This window comes from Ptychodera flava, chromosome 15, assembly GCF_041260155.1.
Source record: "Ptychodera flava strain L36383 chromosome 15, AS_Pfla_20210202, whole genome shotgun sequence".
Classification (NCBI taxonomy): domain Eukaryota; kingdom Metazoa; phylum Hemichordata; class Enteropneusta; family Ptychoderidae; genus Ptychodera; species Ptychodera flava.
Genome location: NC_091942.1, coordinates 18,908,299 through 18,930,265, shown reverse-complemented (window position 1 = coordinate 18,930,265; position 21,967 = coordinate 18,908,299). Strand labels below are relative to the sequence as shown.

The 21,967-nt window shown below is 37.6% G+C and overlaps 1 protein-coding gene across 1 annotated transcript in view; it reads right to left on the bottom strand.

The window, feature by feature from the left end:
* Positions 1-21,967, bottom strand: part of LOC139152270 (uncharacterized) — a 186,530-nt gene that overhangs the window by 91,182 nt on the left and 73,381 nt on the right. The window contains exons 3-4 of the mRNA XM_070725413.1: positions 19,564-19,624; positions 18,836-18,981 (exon numbers count right to left, since the gene is read on the bottom strand). Coding sequence (XP_070581514.1) covers positions 18,836-18,981; positions 19,564-19,624 — 207 coding nt within the window. The remainder of the gene's footprint in view (positions 1-18,835; positions 18,982-19,563; positions 19,625-21,967) is intronic.

The window sequence follows — 21,967 nt, the reverse complement described above, 5'->3', positions numbered from 1 at the left end:
TCAATGAACACTCACTTATTTTTCTGGTCAAAAGCCAAAGGCTACTCGTCCATCGCAATAAGCCTCTCTGTTTGCAGGGTGTTCATTTTTAGCCGGATGCCGGCCAAATTGACCGGCTACTTCCGTATTTTGGCCGGCTACTTTTCAGCGATGTTTCGCTCTCTAGCCCCGAAATTCTGGTTTTGATAATGATATTTTGATGTTTGTTGTCTTGCAAGCCGGAGATAACATTTCAGAAGTGCCTATGTGGCTATATGTAATCTAGCAATTTACGCGGTGAACTTGTTGCTATCTAGTATCAGCCTGTAGTACCGCGATCTGCGAACGTGTACTGTACTGGGAATCGCTCTCGAGGTCATCCTTGCTTTCCCGACTACAGTCCGAATTATTCCGACGTGAACTCACATCGGGTGCAGCTTGCCATTGGACTGACGTTACGCCCACCAATAGCCGGCCATTTCCGAATATAGCCGACGTTTGTTTCTCTCAAACGCGAAAGAGAAGAAAGTCTCAAACGCGGAAGAGAAAGTCGACGCTTCAGAGCTTTTGTTTTCTGCGTAAGAGTAGGGCCTTGTCTGATGGGTAGGTTTTTGATCAAATGTAAAGCGACCAAAAGTTACTGAGTCTCATTTGTCATACTTTTGAAACGCCACGTCAATCCATCCATAGTCGATCATAGATCTACATCGCGTTTTGTGGAGGGGCCGTGGTTAAGCGGAAGGGAAAGTCTACGCGGGAGTCTATGCTTGAAAACTTTGATTTTCTGCGTAAGAGTAGGACTTTGTCTGTTGGTTGCCGGAGGTTTTAGATCAAATCTAAATAAACAAACAAATACTTGGTCTCATTTTTCGTACTTTTGAAACAATACGTCGATCACAGTGTCAACTTTCAGGTCGACCACTGTCCTCTATCCACCGGTCTGGAAACGCCTATTGTCAAAGGTGTCAATCACCTGGATCGCACAGCCAAACCGCGATACGAGGGGCAGTCACATGATAATGCGTAGCTTGGGTTTGTCCTGCATGCCACAGTCCCCGATTGTGTGTACGCTTTTCTCGAATTTTCGCTGTTTTTGGCTCTGGTAAGTGTTCTCTGCGTCTATCTACGATACGAAGACAGAAATTATCATATCCTGAAACCGGTGCTTTTTTTTCGTGATCCTTCTCCCATCGTAAATGATGATAGTATGCGATAATTTCTGGGGTTGATCGCTGCGAGTGTGTTGACGCATGGATGTCTATTTTTTACATTCATGGTTGACGTAGCACAAACAACGGCTGGAATCACACCGGAAAATTTGTCGTCGCTTTCTCTTGCAATGCTAATATTCAGTGCCTCCAAATATGATCTAATTATGTTTTCTGTGTAATATTCTGTGAAATCATGTCTGTTAACTGAGCAGAATAGGAAAGACAACTGCAGAAATGCATGGATAGAGGGACTGTGGGTCGACCGATATTGCATTATGTGTAAGCTTACTGTGTCACTATCGACTAGTCGAATGCAGGTTGTGTTGTACACATACGGTGTCGTACAGGTTGACGTTGGGTGTCGTCAATTTGGAATTTTATCAAATATGAACACTGGAATTTAGCTCTCTTTTTCAATTATATTCAACATCACCAAAAATCAATGGTAAGCTCGCGAATTCGTTTTATTGTGAAATTAATACCGTGAATTAAATCACTGAAAATTGTGCCGTCCGCCGACCGGCCTCGTTAACTGCCTCTACTATATCTCCTTTCTTATAATATGTACGAGTGGCCATACTATTTACAGACGGATCCGGCTAGCAATTCATGAACTTAAATTCGCTCTATAGGAGATGTAACGTCACAGCACAGTCCCTCTATCCATAGAGGGACTGTGGTCACAGGATACGCGAAGCTCTTAGAGTCCTTACTCACTCGTTACGTTATTTACAAGTGCAAGAAAAATCTCGTGGAAAGAACATTCCATGCTGTTCTGATTACATTTCCATAAGGATCAATGCGCGTTACTGAAGTGAAGTGTCCGAAAATAGGAAACTTGAATGAAAGTGAACGAAGAACGATATTTTGTTTCACCATATTTCTAAAACTTAGTTTAGAGCCTAAATTAAAGAATAAAGTAGATTACTTGCGATGAAAAAAGGGCAGTTCACTTTTTCTTGTCAACATAGTTCCATGTGCAAGCATATGTGTGTGCCCGTGGTACTGAGTGAGTCGTTACAGCCCTGACGTTCCTATTATAGCACCAGCTCGATAAGATAATCGCAACAATGGAAAATTAACACCTTGGGGATTAAAAGTCTTCTGTTTGTCACCCGAGTTGGCAGGCAGCAACTCGGGTTTCAGGTACCATCAAAGTTAATGGAGCCTTCCCCTAATGATATGTAGCAAGATTCATCAACCTCAGTCGAGTCAATTCAGATATATATCCCTAATTAGTGAAGTTCATTAAATATGTAAATAGGGAATTGGCTGAAGTAAAACTGCTTAATGATTTTCAATAATGTTATATCATAGTATCTTCAATGTACATAGCAAGTTTCATCAACTTTGGTCAAGTCAATTCAGATATATATATCTAATTAGGAAAGTTTATTAAATATGCAAATAAGTATTTGGCTGAAGTAAAAATGCTTAATGACTTTCAAAAATATTAGATCATAGTATCTTTAATGTACATAGCAAGTTTCATCAATTTTGGTCATGTCAATTCAAATAAATATCCCTAATTTCAAAAGTTCATTAAATATGCAAATTAAGAGTTTGATGAAGTAAAAATGCGTAATGACTTTCAATAATGTTAAATCATAGTATCTTCAATATACATACCAAGTTTTGTCAATTTTGATCAAGTCAAATCAGATATATATCCCTAATGAGGAAAGTTCATATGCAAATTATCCATTATCTTTTATGTCACCCCTTCATACCTTTCACAGCTGATATATCTTGGTGTGATCAACATTTGTAGCAAGTCTCATCAAATTGTGTGCAGTCATTGTCAATATTATATCTGGGTTTTTTTCTAAAATCATTAATTATGCAAATGAGCATAAAGTAAGCAACCCAAACCCACCAAAAACTAATAAGTTCTTGCCATATGCATACTGAATCTATGTACCAGATTTGATTCTGATCTGATCTGAAGTAAAAATGCTTAATGACTTTCAAAAATATTAGATCATAGTATCTTTAATGTACATAGCAAGTTTCATCAATTTTGGTCATGTCAATTCAAATAAATATCCCTAATTTCAAAAGTTCATTAAATATGCAAATTAGAGTTTGATGAAGTAAAAATGCGTAATGACTTTCAATAATGTTAAATCATAGTATCTTCAATATACATACCAAGTTTTGTCAATTTTGATCAAGTCAAATCAGATATATATCCTAATGAGGAAAGTTCATATATATGCAAATTATCCATTATCTTTTATGTCACCCCTTCATATCTTTCACAGCTGATATATCTTGGTGTGATCAACATTTGCAGCAAGTCTCATCAAATTGTGTGCAGTCATTGTCAATATATATCTGGGTTTTTTTCTAAAATCATTAATTATGCAAATGAGCATAAAGTAAGCAACCCAAACCCACAAAAAACTAATAAGTTCTTGCCATATGCATACTGAATCTATGTACCAGATTTGATTCTGATCTGATGAGCCGTTTTTGAGATATTGAGTACACAGACAGACAGACAGACAGACAGACAGACGACACACAGACAGACAGACATCGCTGCGTCATATGCTCACGTGTGTCAACACGTGAGCAAATAATCAGACCTCCAGCTCTATTGGCTTGCCCAAAATTAGATCTGTACATAATTAATGAGGTACAGATTGTGGCGTCATAAGGTTTCCCATCATACTAAATATGAAGGGTGTAGCCCTTGTGGTTACTGAGTTATGGACATATATGTATATTTGGGGTCAAAGGTCATGAAGGTCACGTGATATTTTGTCAAAAAAATTGTATCCCATAGTTATCCCTACATACCAACCAGATATGAACTGAAAATGCTCACGTGTTTCATTATATATTGCATTATATGTAAATTTGAACCTTTGCCACATGTTTGCAACGTCATTGAAAGTAACATGATCAGTATAATGAACAATATTCATCGCCGATTAATTCTAAAAGTTCATGAAGTACGGTATAAAAACATGTAATTAGCTGAAATAAAAAAAAAATTAAAGTTCTTTGACTTCTGTCATTGTATCACCACTTTATATATAGCAAGTGTAATTAGCTTTGGCCAAGTCCTTCAAGCCATATATGCCGAACTGTGAAAGCTCATCAGATATGCAAATTATAAATTTAATTTATAGCTGACAATTGAAAATGTGAAATGACTTTCGATATTGTTTTAACCTGGTATAATCATCAATGTACATAGCATGTTTTGCCAACTTTGATCAAGTAAATCCCAGTATATATCCGTAATTAGAAAAGATCATTGAATATGCAAATTAGGAATTGGCTGAAGAAAAAATGCTTAATGACTTTAAATAATGTTGTATCATAGTATCTTTAATGTATATAGCAAGGTTCATCGACTTTGGTCCGGTCAATTCAGATATATATCCCTAATTAGCAAAGTTCATTAAATATGTAAATTAGGAATTGGCTGAATTAAAAATGCTTAATGATTTTCAATAATGTTGTATCATAGTGTCTTCAATATATGTAGCAAGTTTTGTCAACTTTGGTCGAGTCAATTCAGATATATATCCCTAATTAGGAAAGTTCATTAACTATGCAAATTAGGAATTGGCTGAAGAGAAAATGCTTAATGACTTTCAATAATATTGTATTGTAGTGTCTTTAATGTACATAGCAAGTTTCATCAATTTTGATCAAGTCAATTCAGATATATATCCCTAATTATGAAAATTCCTTTAATATGCAAATGAGGAATTGGCTGAAGTAAAAATGTCTTTTGACTTTCAATAATGTTATATCACAGTATCTTTGATGTATATAGCAAGTTTCAATAACTAAAATCAAGTTAATTCAGATATATATCCCTAATTAGGAAAGTTCATTAAATATGCAAATTCGGAATTGGCTGAAGTAAAAATGCTTAATGACTTTCAAGAATGTTGTATCATAGTAGATTCAATACATGTAGCAAGTTTCATCAACAATGGTCCAGTCAATTCAAATATATATCCCTAATTAGCAAAGTTCATTAAATATGCAAATTGCGAATTGGGTGAAGTTAAAATGCTTAACGACTTTCAATAATGTTAAATCATAGTATCTTCAATGTCCATACCAAGTTGGTCAATTTTGATCCAGTCAAATCAGATATATATCCCTGATTAGGAAAGTTCATTAAATATGCAAATTAGCAACTATCTTTCATGTCATCCCTTAATGCTTCCCACTGCTGATATATCTTGATGTGATCAACATTTGTAGCAAGTCTCATCAAATTGTGTGCAGTCGTTTTTAATGTACATTCATTTTTTCTAAAATCATTAATATGCAAATGAGCAAAAAGTATGCAAGCCAGACCCATCAAAAACTAATCAGTTCTTGCCATTTGCAAACTCAATCTATGTACCAGATTTGATTCTGATCTGATCAGCCGTTTTTGAGATATCGGACCAACAGACAGACAGACAGACAGACAGACAGACAGACAGACACACGGACACACAGACAGACAGACAGACAGACAGACAGACATTGCTGCGACATATGCTCACGTGTGTGAACACGTGAGCAAAAATAAGAACTATAGCTCTATTATTAAGCCCAGAATTAGGTATGTGCATAATTAACACAGGAATTAAGTGGTTGGTCATGTGACATTTTGTCGAAAAACTTTGCTCCCATAGTTTTCTCTATGTACCATAAACACATTGAAGTTGATAGCCAGTTAGAGTGACATCCGATCAAGCTGCAAAACTTAATTAGCCAAGGTATTGTGTATCAGCGATTTTTACGACATTAACAGCTGGGCTTGATGTGGTCTTGTTTATATCTTTAATCAGCTACACCTCTCAGTTACACATCACACCAGGGCCACTCCACTGTACCCAGACAGAGAAACATAAACAAATCACTACACTTTGCAATGTCATGTATCTTTCTTTTTTATTCGTGATGAACAAATGAGCTTGAAAGTTCAGGAAGGTTTTGAAATTTTCGCTTGTCCAGTCTCAGTGAATCTACATATTAAACAATTTTGGGAATTCCTGACAATTGGACACAATGATAAGTTATCTGTTGCTTACAACAGTCTAATCATTGCAATCCTAGTTCTTACAGATGAATCGAATCATGAAATACTGTGAGGGAACATTCTCATCACAGTATACCCCAAAAACAAAACGAAAGAGAAAGTACTAGAGCTGTTACAACTTTAAAAATACCTTAAAGCTAAAAATAGAAATAATAGTGAAAAATTTGTCTAAATGGTATAAATGAAATGAGCTACAAGTAATAGAACACATCATAATCATGTTTGCAAGTGTTTCAGTGAAAAGGATGCCTTGTAACAAACTGTCTTTTTTTACGTTTTATTAGAATCGTTATGTTGAAAAGGTTCTTGCAGTGCACCATTGAGTCCAATCAGGAACTCCACGAATACATTTACAAATGTATTTCAAACATGTAAGTTTATATGATGCTGGTCTAGCCGGTCAATTCCCAAAGCTACCTGAACTTTCACGCTCACTTGATCATCACAAATAAAAATGAAAGATACATGACATTGCAAAGTGTGGTGATTTGTTTATGTTTCTCTGTCTGACATTCATGGAGTGGCCCTGGTGTGTTGTGTAACTGAGAGCATGTAGCTGATTAAAGATGTAAACAAGACCACATCAAGCCCTGCTGTGTTAAAGGGATACAGTCACCTGTAATCTAAATATGCCCATATATGGTCAAAGGGGTCGTTCCTTGGCATTCAAAATGCATATGTGAGGGCGCTGTTTTTAAAAAGCGGCCACCCGCTTAAAATCTGTGATTGGTTAGATTTTCTCTTTCCATGGTAACTGTGGCAAAATTGGAACAGGTGACAGTATACCTTTAATGTTGTAAAACTCGCAGATACACATCTATGGAAGCTAGTTGGCCAAATCTTGACAGAAGGAAGTCTTGACAGAAGGAAGTAAAAGTTGACGCCGCCATTTCTAGTTTTCAATTCTAATAGCTCCTCAGTATATAAAACCGAGGAGCTAAAAAACAAGAATGACAAAAGTAATTAAGGTCTAACTTTAGGTACTGGAGGTCAACTTTAGCAACATGCATAGCAGAAACAAGCCCCTCTTAGTTTAGTATAAACTGTCTTCCCCCATCTACTGTCTATGGTTGCAGCTGGTCTGTTAATATGTAACAGTTCATAAACAATGACAGGAAATGAGTCAAGATCAGTGGAGTTTGCCTGTTTCTCACTGGCATGCGTCCTGCACATTTGCAGGATTTCACTTTTTCTTACCTCATTTGCACATTTTTGACGCTGATGTGTTCATTTGAGCAAATTAACATCTCAACCCCTGCATCTATCTGTACACCAAATACTGAGATGGTAGCTCTGGCGGTATGGGAGCCTTTGTGTGTGACGGACATAAATCCGCACATACCCACAAATATACAGACATACAGACATGCAAATCAGATGCAAATGAACTGATTCAGCTTATATGATAACCTCACATTGGTACACCAAATGTGAGCTAAAAACTGAATATACAATGATATGGAAATGTTGTCTCACAGTCATAAGTATATCTAGACATCACTATGCTTGCATGTAGTAGACTCATACTATGAATTACATTGACTGTCCCTGCACATTACATATGTGTGCAACTGCAAGTCACTCCGTATCAAATAAAAAACATGGGGCCCGGGGGCACCGACGTCCTTTGTACCTCCTTACTGTTTATTAATTGCCATAAATGTGAAATTTGGCAAAAAGTCAAATTGTTTTGACATAAATGAAAGTTATTTGAACTGGTTGGTTACCGGTCCAGCATAAGTTCAAGTGTGGATTCTAAGTATCAACAACCTTGATATGAACCATTGACTAAAAAACATTTGCTTGTTACACTCACCACACTTGTACTTAGTATTTGGAGTGTACACCTATCTACAATACAATGATAAAAAGTTTGGACTCTGTAGGTCAACAGTGCATCTTTAATGTATGAGACTAAATAAGCTTACCCCTCAAGTATGTATTGGCCAAAAACAATATTTAATTTTGAATTATGTAGTGCAGGGAACGACATACAATATGGTGAAAAGCAAACTAAATATAAAAACTGAATATACAATTATATGGAAATGTTGTTTTACAGTCATGAGTATCTGGTGTGTGCCGAGAGACAAATATTAAAATTGGACAGTATCATCCTGACCACAGTTTGTCTGACTGGTTGTTTCCTTCTGATTTTCTGACACGGTGATAGGTACAAAATATTATGCGATTCACGATAGTTATACAACACTAAGCTTGCATTTTGTTCATAGTAGAACTGAGTTTTACATGTAAGATAACTTTCTCGTAAACTGTAAATTCTGGCTTCTGGCAGGTCAAACGTCGCAATACTACATTTTTTGATATGATATGGAGTGATTTGCACACATGCAGTGACAGTCGATATATTCATAGTATGAGAGTCTACTGTACATTAAAGCATAGTGATGTTGACAACTACATGCATGCCAGTGCACGATTTCAAAGTAGCCAGGAGGAAATTCTAATGGTCTTTTAGTGGAAATATAGGTATTAAACGACAGTGAAACAAACAACATTAGTTATCGTGACCTTGCTAAAGTGCAATCTCGGATCATGTATGATCTGATGATCATGCCAAATTACCATGTCGGATTTAGCCCTGCGTACGATGCTGTGTGTTCCGCTACAGCTATTCGCCCCGCTCACCACAGCCCTGCAAAGACCCGGGACGTACGTAGCACAGGCTCTAGAGTCAATGCAGGCGAACCGCTAGCCGCCACTGATACAATAAAAATCAATTGATTTTATTGTATCAGTGGCGGCTAGCGGTTCGCCTGCATTGACTCTAGAGCCTGTGGTACGTAGGGTGGGTGACTTCAAATCCACTTTGGGACTTGACGTAAAAAGCCAAATTACTGCCGAAATTCAGCGTTCTTGGGCCCAAGTCGTATCCTGCCCACCTCAGCTACTCGATCGCTTCCAAAAATGCCAGTCTTTTATTCACTTTTCGTAAATAACCGTCGATGTTGGCAACTCTCTCGCTAGCCCTGCGTACGTACGCAGTGTACGCAGTGCATTCCCTGTGTGCGTTCCTAACACACAGCATCGTACGCAGGGCTAGCGATAGAGTTGCCGACATCGACGGTTATTAAGTAAAAGATGATGTCAAAATCAATGCACAACTGTCGAAATTACCCAAAATAAGCAACAGAAAACTAAAAGTTATCGCTGTGTCGAAAGGACAGTATATCAACATAAAAAGACGCTAGTTTGTTATGACATGGAGGCCGGAGCGGAGGTAGAAGGACAGAGCATTCCCTCGCTCTCACCCAGCTATTAGTCCGGGCCGCCAGTGGGATTGCCTCGCTATTAAAGCCCCAACTCCCGTATAAAAGCGCGAGAACCTACGAGAGTGGTCATAATGGTGGGATATTCAAACGTACTCGGTACGCTCTGGACGCCGTCCATAAAAACGTTAATTAAGAAATCTAACGATTAATTTTTTTCTTGGAAATTGAGGGATATGTGTATAAGTATTTGGGGCACAATATACTTGGTTTCTGACGAAATTAAATTTGAAATGACGTCTGGAACCAGAAAAAGGATAAAATATTTGCCGTAATATCGCCGGTATAACGTTCGATGTTCAGTTTGAATCTGCATGATTGACATGATATGCAAATTGCAAATGAGTCATTAGCGATACGTTGTTTACTTTTTCCGTACGTAGCGTTGATTGTTCAAGGCGGGGAAAAACACCAAATACTCGGAGCGTACCGAAAGATACAAACGCACACACACTGTGTATAACAAATACATGCAAACACATTTGATTCGGTAGTTCTCTTTTTGGAAAATTTGTTGGTCCTGAAAAGGACCGTTTTCATTTGTGTTGGCCTACCTGAGCCGTACATTTTACAGACAGGAAGGCCTATACTGTCATTCATGCCCGGCATAAAGTACGTCTGGTATGTTCGGGTTGAGACCACGGACAAGTACCAGCACAAATTCTGGCATGATCTTTCACTTTGTCTACACTGTCTGTATATCTTCTATCTTCTTTTCAAATGTCAAGTTTTACCCTCTAGTCAACGTACTGTTGAAAGCGCAATCATCGCAATGCGATATGCGTAACTATCGCTTCTTTATAGCTGTTTCCAAAAGTGATATACATTTTTTTTCCCGATCTAAAGCCGTGCATGCCTATGCAACACAAAGCGAACAAAGTCAAAATTCAAAAAGACAAGTAGCCTCCAATGTGCTGACAAACCGGGATTTTTTTGACGCCTGCAATCGCCTTCGGCATATTCGGTCGTCACTGTGCTGGGTCACTTATACTGATCTCAGTGATCACACGTCGAGTTGACAAACGTCGCCGGCGGCAGCTGAGGTCACCGTACTAATCAGTCCCATAAGTTGCACTCAAATGTCCGCGCTCGATCCCCATCACAGTTAGCTCCAATCATTCCTGGCAAAGAAAATTCCCGTGGCTACCTCTAGTGCTCATCAGTGACCGCTATCTTCATAAAGCCAGCTGACATAGTGTGATTAGCAGTCTGACTCTGACTACCACGCGTTTGTAATGAATAGTATCGCGACTGCGTGGAGAGTGTAGAAGTGCAGTGCACTCGATTTTGGCGGGATCGTTCAAAGTAGCGAAATACTAGAACTCACCATTTTATAAGGAGGGATGAACATTGAAACGAATGCTCGGAGAATTTATGAAATCACTTTATTCTGATTTTATTTTTGGTGATTAAATATTAACAGGTTTGATTTCTAAAATAAGTATTTTTCAGAAGCTTTTTGAAATAATCATAAGACAACAAATCGACACCACATTTCATTTCGGTCACCATAAAACTTGTAATCGAAGCGGGGAATAGTCGTCGGTACCCTCCCATCCGACAGCGCCGAGTTCATGAGACAACGAAAGTTTTGAAAAGGAAACTACAACTACCATCCAAGAACTGTGGAAAACTACGTTTTATAATGGAGACACAGCCCTGCCTCGCTGAACTAAGGTCGAACGAGGAAGGATTGTTTGTAAGACAAAAGCTCTACAAAATTTGGTAGACGACTTGGCCGTTGAGCATTGTGGTAAATGTCCGTCGTCCATTGAAATAACCACACTCGATAAATTTGGACATCTAGTAGGCGAATTTGCTGTTCTTTCAGAACTGTTTTGATTTTTTCCCGTTCTTTCCTGAAATGCGGCATTTCTAGGACGGCGTTTGGACAAAACGGTGCTTCATTATTATCTTCAATCAAGACTCCCTGCAAGAGTGATGTACACTATATATACTATGACTGAGCCGAGGAAAACCCCGATAATAGATCCCGTGGCAGAAAACTACATTTTCTACGATTCTGCATCGTTTACCCGTATACAAAGATGCGGATAGCTATTGCCACTGTCATGATATGCATTATGTTGAATCATTCAAAAAGGCGCTGAATACAATGACAAACGCTTCGTTTTCGGACGAGAAACGTATACCATGACGCATGAGAACTAAGGAGTGTCGATCGATCGCCTGGCAACGTCATCACGGTTTGTACAAATCCGAGGCGACGCCGCGCCGAACCTCTGCTCCAGTAAGACTTCGAAAAGTCTATGTTCAAGAAAAACCTATTGGGGAATGAGTGGATGTAACGTATGGAAAGTAAACCGTAAAATTGGGTGAAAATAGTATACGTAAAGTCACCGTGCAGTCATGTTTACAGTATGTGGCGTGCACGTTCTATTTTTGGAGGTGTTCAACCAGCTGTTTTAATTTGCTACTTTTTGTTCACAAAGAAACCATATTAGTTATGTTTTGCTCCGCCCATTTTCATCGATTTTTCTCGGTAGGGCCCTACCGAGAGTTACCGGTTTAAAAGCAATGGATTCGCCGGTACTGGGGGAGTACGGAGGCCATCATTCTTCAGTCTATCGAAGGAGAGGTTCGTGCCAAAAAATACATGACAGCAATCAAATATACGCTAAAACCTTTAAAACGTCAAAATCCGCAACTGACCGACAAACATGATGGCAGTCCTTGAAAAACAACGCTAACTTGTTATGTGCGCATGCGCATATTAAGGGGAGACCCATTTGATTTCGGGGGGGGGGTATGCAGGAAGTGGGTATGGGAACTTTTTTTTGTTAGAGAGACAGCATTTTTTTATTTCTACAGTCAGACCTGCATCAATTTTTTTTTCAAATGGAGTAGCAGTGCAATTTTTCAAATTTAAGCCAGTGTTTCACATATCACAGGATGTTTTTATTTATTCATTTTACATTCCAACAAATGACAAACAAAATGGAAAGTCTATTATATATACAACTTTAAATTATAGAACACTTTTTTGGCAAATCAACTGTGATCAGTACTATACCTGCTTTTCTTTAAAACAGTCAATTCCTTTTAAGTTCTCAGGGGAGATGTTATCTTTTGTGGTCAGAGAAACAAGGCTCACACATTGTATTTCATTATATTTGTTGTTCCTCAATTTTCATTGTCATTAACTTGTAATCTTTCTAACATATTTATATTGAGAGAATAATGTATTGGTTTTAACACTAGTTTATTGACTCCTATCTTGTGTTTTAAATTTTCACGATTTAGAGAAGTCAAATAGTCCCATCTAGATATTGCCTATACCATTGAGATATTGCAACAGAAATCCTGAAACATGATTTCTTGGGTCAGAAAAGGGAAGGAAAACATTCAAGTGCACCGAGGTGTACAGTAGTGAATGCTTATATCATAAGTGCTGGAAAAAAACACATAAGAATTACTTGTGGTAAAAACATTTGCGTGCCTTTGGCAGCATGCCAGCAAAGAATACATGAGAATGAAGTTTCCAAAATTTTGCTCATTTCAACAGCATTGTGACAATTCCTTTTTTATTTCTGTCTATTATGAGAATATTTTTTTCTCAAGCCATTACAGGCTTAATTTTTTTCTTTTATTTCACCTGGTGACAATTTTTTTCCTCGAAATCCTCCATACCCCCCCAGAAATCAAGTGGTTCTCCCCTAAGTGAGCCCCTGACCTATACGGGCCAGTGGATTACTTCCTCAGTAGAACTGATATGCCTGCCAGTACCGGTGTTTATCGCCTACGGAGGCCATCATTCTTCAGTCGATCAAAGGCGCCTTTCGTACCAAAAAATACACGACAGCTGCAAAAGTGCATCACTGTCAACTTCATAACTATAGAACATGTTGAAATACACAGTGAAACGTTCACAATGTAAAACACGGTCCCTCCAGTGGAGGGACCGTGTGTAAAAAATGTGCCCATACCGAGAAACAAGATGGCGTCCGTTTCGATTCTTCAACTCAGATTTTGTCCTAGAGTTGTGCGCATGCGCAGACGGTAGCTTTAGCGAAAGTGAGGCAAAATCAAGTAAATATAAAATAAAATGGATAAAAATATTGTTTAAAAATAATGTAAGGCATGTATCACCAAATTTTGAACATTTCTGACGGTATTTCAACTATACGAACACCCATGCCAAACATCACAATAATCAAATCAGTGGTTTTGAGGAAAAAGTGAAAATAGTGGTTTTCAGAAAAAAGCTAAAAAAGTGACTTTAAAATGATTCAATCAAAAAAAGAAAAAAGACCGTTTGAGATACATGCCCAAGTGACCACCAGACCAAATTTAGAAAAAGTTACTGAAGCGTTTCTGAGATACCTGCGTCCACAGCATACGGCCCACTATGTTGGCCGTATTGGGCCGCGCAATCACATTAGTACCTTGTGCCCACAGGGCACAAAGTACTAAAAATGTAATATTGCGACGTTAACGTTTGAGCTGCCTGAAGCCAGAATTAAAAAAATTGGACAGCATCATCCTGACCACAGTTTCTCTGACTGGTTTGTTCCCTTCTGATTTCCTGATACAGTGATAGGTACAAACTATTATATTATGCTGCTATTCACGAGAGTTGTACAACATAGCTTGCATTTTGTTCACAGTAGAACTAAGTTTTACATGTATTAAAGATAACTTTCTCTTAAACTGTAAATTCTGGCTTCAGGCAGCTCAAATGTTAACGTCTCAATATTACATTTTTTTTTATTTGATACGGAGTGACTTGCAGTTGCACACATATGTAATGTGCAGGGACAGTCAATGTAATTCATAGTATGAGTCTACTACATGCAAGCATAGTGATGTTGCATGCATGCCAGTGCACGATTTCAAGTAGCGACGAGGAAATTCTGATGGTCTTTTAGTGAAAATATAGGTAACAACAGTGAAACAACCAACATTAATTATTGTGACCTTGCTAAAGTGCAATCTCGGATCATGTAGGATTTTGCTGTGATTCTGAAGTGCATGTACTTCCTAAGTAAATCCGTCAACATATAAGCACACGCTGTCTTTAGCAATCGAAGTCAACAATGATGTCAAAATCAACACACAACTGACGAAATTACCCAATTTCAGCAACAGAAAACTAAAAGTTACCGCTGTGGAAAGGACGGAAAGCGACGCTTACTAGTTATGTGCGCATGCGCATACTGAGCGTGCTCTCGCCCTGCTCTGTAGCTAGTACGGGAGTCACGGTGGGATTGCCTGGGTAGAATTTTACAAGTTTGCCGCTAAAAAGAATTGGCTTTGCCGGTACCGCGACCGGGTGAGTACCGAGTACGGAGGCCATCATTCTTCAGTTGATCGAAGGCGCGTGTCGTGCCAAAAAATACACGACAGCAACAAAAGTAACATCACTGTCAACTTCATATTCACAAGACATCATAAAATACACGCTAAAAACTGTAAAACATCAAAATTCACACCAGTCTGAGAAACAAGATGGCGTCGGTTTGATTTTTCAAAGTCCTCTGAAAGCAACGCAAACTTGTTATATGCGCATGCGCGTATTAAGGGGAGATCCATTTGATTTCTGAGGGGGATGGAGGAAGTGGGTATGGGAGCAATTTTCTTTTCCAGTCAGAGTGACAGCAATTTTTTATTTCTACTGTCAGACCTGCATCAATTTTCTTTTCAAATGGAGTAGCAGTGCATTTTTTCAAATTTAACCCAGTGTTTCACATATCACAGGATGGTTCTATGTATTCATTTTACATTGCAACAAATTAAAACAAAATGGAAATTCTAGCTTTAAATTATAGAACACTTTTCTGGCAAAATCAACTCTGATCAGTACTATACCTGCTTTTCTTTAAAACAGTCAATTCCTTTTAAGTTCTCAGGGAAATCTTTTGTGGTCAAGAAACAAGGCGCACACATTGTCTTTTATTATATTTGTTGTTCCTTAATTTTTCATTGTCAACTTGTAATTTTTCTAACGTATTTATATTGAGAGAAAAATATAATTTCTTGAGTCAGAAAAGGGAAGGAAAACATTGAGTGCACTGAGGTGTAAAGTAGTGCATGATTATATCATAAGCGCTGGAAAAAAAAACATAAGAATTACTTGTGGTAAAAACATTTGCGTGCCTTTGGCAGCATGCCAGCAAAGAATACATGAGAATGAAGTTTCCAAAATTTTGCTCATTTCAGGTGCATTGTGACAGTTTTTTTTACCTCGGTCTGCTATGAGAATTTTTTTCAAGCCATTACAGGCTTATTTTTTTACTTCTATTTCACCTGGCTACAATTTTTTCCTTCAAGATCCTCCGTACCCCCCCCCCCTTCAGAAATCAAATGGTGTGATCCTGACCTATACGGGCCAGTGGATTGCTTCCTCAGCTGCTCAGTAGCTTGTACCGGTGATTATCGCCTACGGAGTCCATCATTCTTCAGTCGATCGAAGGCGCCTTTCGTACCAAAAAATACACGACAGCAGCAAAAGTACCATCACTGTCAACTTCATAACTACGAAACATATTCAAATACACGGTGAAACGTTTATAACGTAAAAAATGTAACCAGACCGAGAAACAAGATGGCGTCCGTTTCAATTCTTCAGCTCAGATTTTGTCCTACAATTGTGCGTGTGCGCAGACGGTAGCTTTAGCAAACGTGAGTAAAAATCAAGTAAATATAAAGTAAAAATGGATAAAAATATTATTTAAAATAATACAGGCATATATCACCAAACTTTCGACATTTCTGACAGCATTTCAACTATACGAACACCCATGCCAAACATCAAAATGATCAAATCGGTGGTTTTGAGAACAAATTGAAAATACTGGTTTTCACAAAAAAGCTAAAAAAGTGACTTTAAAATGATTCAATCAAAAAAGAAAAAAGAACGTTTGACATACATGCCCAAGTGACCATCAGACCAAATTTCAGAAAAAGTTACAGAAGCGTTTCTGAGATACCTGCGTCCACGGCATAACGGCCCACTATGTTGGGCATATAGGCCCGCGCAATCACATTTTAGTACTTTGGGCCCACAGGGCACAAAGTACTAAAATGAAATGAGCTCAGAACGCCGATGAGTTACTAGTATTCGGTACAGCAGGAGAATAGATCCTGGGCGCCGGGCATGGCATTCACTGCCCAGCGCCCGAGTGGCAGCGATGCACGGCTAAGGCGGAGTTGTGATCCTAGGCTACGGTGACAGGAGCAACTGTACGACCCCGGCATGGAATGTTGCTCAGAAGGAGTTATGATCCGGGATGGCACGAGAGCCTATACGTACGGCCCCATGCATGGAATATTGCCGGTCAAGCTATCCAGAGCATGGCGGTACGAGCGCGAGCGATCACAAAAACACGCACAACTCATTATGCCTGACCTCATTTATAATGCCAGCCTCTAAACCAATAGGCCAGTGCTGTGATGTCATGTGATATTATTCATGACATTAATTGGGCCATATGGAATTTTCGCGCCATATCAAAATACTTGATAATCTTGAATATGTACGTCCTTACTATATTTAGGCATAGCTGATGACTCAAACTTTGGGGGAGTAACAATTCGCAAAGCTTCATTCAATGATGTGGTCGAGGATTGGCTGATGCCGCATTCGATGCCCTTACGACTGGAATTTGTCATGTGTCAATCAATGATTTTCATTGCAAGTTGCTCGAAATCGTGTCAATCACAGCAATTGCCGACAGGGCGGCAAGCTAACGATGAGTATTCTAAAACTGTATGTTGCTAGGAGTAAACCATTGCCGATTGCAGAGGTTTGAGCTCTCCTGACGGTATGGAAGAAAGTCGGCTTGATAATTATAGCGTTTTTCAGAAATTCTCTCACAAGTATAGGATGCTTAAAACACATTATAATGATAACCGTTGCAATCAATTATTCTGAAATAATTAATGATAAGGCCTTATTTTTTGCACTAGATTGTTTATATGATTTTTAGACAAAAAAGTACAAAGTGTCAAAGAGACGTCCTGTCAACCCCATGGAAAATGTACCCTCCAATTCTTATAGCAGTGAGGATAGCGGGACTGTAGCACCCCTTTATCCAATGGTCAAAGCCTTGCTAAACATGACACTTGCAGCCTTTTTCGATCAGCGTCGATCCCAAGACCATGATCATGCAACAACATTGACAAAATTTTCGTATTTTGCCCCATATTCGCATACATGAATGCCCTCCATTTCTGCCAACGATCGCGTACCTAGTGACCCAGTTGACATCGTTTTACGTTTATATAGAAACTGAGGTGCATTTAATCTGCATCATTTGACGATCCTGTCTTTGGACAAAAAAGTACAAGTTTTTAAAAGTTGAGTTTGTTCCAGATCAAGTGATTTTTAGCTACCCAAGGGATAAGCCATAAAACTATAGTTTAAAATATGTATATATCGCCCGCAAGTTATTTGACAATATTCTTCAAACCTACAGTCGACACTTACCACCCAAAATAGTAAAAATATACCTTAGATTTTTAGAAAACCGCATCTTTATTCTGGCAAAATTTCAGGCTTTTGTTTATTTTTAATGACGCTGCTGAAAGACGCCATTGTTGCTAATATTACCCGTCATGCAATGGTACTGGAAAAGCCTGGTTGTCACGAGTCGTGCAGACTGAATAGCTCATTCGAATTAACACAAGCTAAAAACCCTAGTCACGGTAATACTAAGTCCTCTGTGCCCCACTCCTAATAATGTAGTGCATGGACCTGCCTAGCTATGTAAATGAGCAAAAATTAGCAAAAATAAGTCAAAATATTATTTCAAAAATTAATTTCTGCTGAACTATGCAACCAACATCCCCAAAACCTAATTAGATCTAGTTTCAATCCTAAATATTCTGTGTACCAATTAAATTACGTGACATTTGATGAACAAGTTTCAGAGATATCGACGACAAAAATACACACACACACACACACACACACACACACGCACAAACACAGACATATTACAGACATACATAAAGACATTTACACACGCCAACCTATGGCCTGATTAGGTGGGCTATGCCCACCGTGTTGGCCAAAAATTGAGTCAAAACTTGACGCTATTCTCTGAAACCTTAAATTTTGTTTAGATTTTACATTTTGTTTACTTTTTACTTTTTAATTGACAGCCAAAAATGTAGGTTTTTTGTCGAAAAGGTATCAAAAATCAAACATCCACTTCATCTACAAGGGATTTCGGATGAAAGCCATTTGAAAAAATTTCTTTCGCATAACATACAATAGAAAAGCTTACTTTATCTAGGGAACTCTGGTTAAATTCATAAACTGTTACCTTCATGTATTCCTCATAAATGGATGCTGCCATTTCTTCAAATTTCATGTTTAATTCTGGTTTTCTTCCGTGTAAAAGATACACTTGTATCTTTGTCGTCAATTTTGGCTCCCGCAAGTGTGACAGCAACCAAAGAGTGTTCATATCTGTTTTGTTGAGAAAAGAATAAATATATGGGATGGACTTGACTATTTTGATCTTTGGAAGGGGTCAGAAGTAAGCTTTTCTTTGCGCCCATGATTGGACAGCATGTCTTTCTGTCCAAGCCACCCTTTCCCTAGAAGTGGCAGGGCTCGAAAAATTCCTTATTTCTCACTCTTAGGTTGAAATACACTTTTTTCCCACAGGAGCATAGCACATTGGGAACTATTGTCACTTTGTACACGATTACTAGCAATTTTCATTTATTCATTCGGTTAAATAATTCTCTGAATTTTTGTAATTATGAAAATAGCAAGTAATTCCCGACAAAAATGAGCGACATATAGTTCTTATATGAATGAACTACATTGGCATTCCAGAATATGTCATATTTTGTTCACGGACAGGCAACAAATATACCCCAAAGGAGTTAATGGAAACAGACATATTATTTTTTACCATATTAAACTGTTAAAGTGGAGAAAATGCATACAGATTTGGAATGAAACAAAAAATTGACAAACATGGTTACTAATCAGAGAACAAATTTCATTTATACAAATTGTTCATGACATTACCAATCTTACCTAATGTTGGTGGTTCTTCTTGCATTGGCATGCTTGGTTGTCGACCTTGTAGCGACAGAAACTATAAATACAATAATAAATTTATTTAAATCTCTTTTCTCTGATCTTCTGAACAATTGGGTGTAAGATATTACAGTAGAAGATACAATTGTAACTTACACTAGCAAATGTTTAGTCTAACCCATTATACTCATACAAATATGTAGGTGTCTACAGGTAATTTCTGGAAACAAATCAACATTTTGTATTGACAAAAACAAAAATAAATAGATCATAACATAAAACAATGTGACCACATTACAGGGATAGATCATAACTGTGCTCAAAGGTGGTATGGGACCCATATGGCCATTATGTAAACACATTGTATCCAAGATATGATGGTGATTGATGAAACTTAAAACATGTCTGTCATAATCTACATCGTACACTTTAAATGTTGCAGCTATGGTTATCTAGATATTGTTTGTAAACAAGACACTTGCATAATTGGGCAGTGACAGTTCTGATGACTGTTTCCCTATAACTTGTGTTTCAACCATTATCCAGCCAACTTTTATGACATACACACCAAGTAGTAGACCGAAAAGATGGATTGCCAACACAGTTTTTTTTTCAAAGCAATACTTCTCATCAATGATGACAAGGAACCCCATCATACTATATATTTTCAAAAAACAGAGACTCTAAAGTTTAGTATGGTAGCTAAGTTTACTCAAGGATAAAGTTGGTGATTATTTGGGGTAAAACTTCAATTTTGGTAGCAATGATAAAAATAGTGACAACATCACTGTTCGCTCCCATATAGTTATCAAAACAAGTCAACAATTGTATGAAACATGGACATACATACAGACAGACTGACATACACAGACTGGCACAGAGTGATGACATTGACCCCAAGTGTGCCTTGGCCCATGGAGAATGATAAAGATATAACAAACAGCTGAATGTAATGATAAAATAGTTAAGTATAGGCCTATACAGGCACTGAGAGTGAATACATTACAGCAATTTGATTAGTTTCTTTTCCTTTTCTACTTCTGTGATAATCTTTAAGACAATCAATCTGCAAGGCAGTTTATGTATTGACAAATATGTTATCTTTTACAAGCACACAGCAAACTGTTCTTGATTTTTCATTTACAATATTTGACATAGACTGAAATACATAACATGCAACCAATGTTTACACTTTGCCCATACACCAGATACATGGAGAAATTTCAACATACAATCATCAACTCAGAAACCCTACAAGGAAAAGTAAACATTGTTTTCTTCCAGAACAGCTGGTGCATCCACATCTGGAACAACTTACAAACTTAACCAATTACACAAGGATGATGACACAAGAGATAAAGTTAAACTGTGGTGAACTTGATTATTCCTTTCAAATCCTTACCTAATTTGACATCTTAAACTAAAATACACTGCATGGTTAATTTGCACAAAAATACATCGGGGTGGACCATTTGATAAGGGATGGTGTCTGGAAGATCGATGAGGTACATTATCTTTGTTATCAGATCCAGTGTACATTCTTTTTTCCCCACTCTCCCACCTTTTCTTTTTGTCAAACCTTCTCTGGCTGAATTCTTTATTGGCATTTGTTTGGAATTTTTTCAAAATCTGCCAGGATTTTTTTACCCCATTTCAACACCAAATACAGTTTACCATATTAGTTCCAGTAGGTATAAAATTACCCAAAAAAATCTTTAAAATACAAAATGAAAGATATCCCAGTAAAACTGAAAGTTTCACAAAGTTGCCCCAAATATTCAAAATTCCAGATTTCAACTTAATTTCAATATATCTTATTAACAAAAACCCTAAGGACCGGTTTACTAAATATCACAGCAATCGGACTGGTAATTTTGGGAAACAAATTTTTTGACCAAAAATGAGAAAAATTGCCCCCAAAATACAAAATTGCAGATTTCATCCTAATTTAAATATATTTACTAAACATAAACCCTAGGCAGTACACTAGATATCAAAGCTACCAGATCAGAAGTTTTAAGAGAAAAAATTTTTGACCAAAAAAAGGCAAAATTGGCCCAAAAATTAAAAAAAATTGCCAGTTTCAACATACCTTCAATACATTATATTGGGATTAATCTTATACCTGTATACCAAATATCAAAGCTATCAAATCAGTAGTTTTTGGATAAAAAAATTTTTTATCAAAAATTGGGAAAATTGCCCCAAAATTACAAATATGACAATATCAATACAATTTGTACAAGCATGACTGAGTTCATCCTGAGGAAATGAATATCAAGTTTCATAGCAATCAGACGAGTGATTTCAGAGAACAAGATTTTTGACTAAAAACGGAAAAATACCCTAAAATACAAACATGCAAATTTCATCCCAATTTTTGCACACATAATTTAGAATA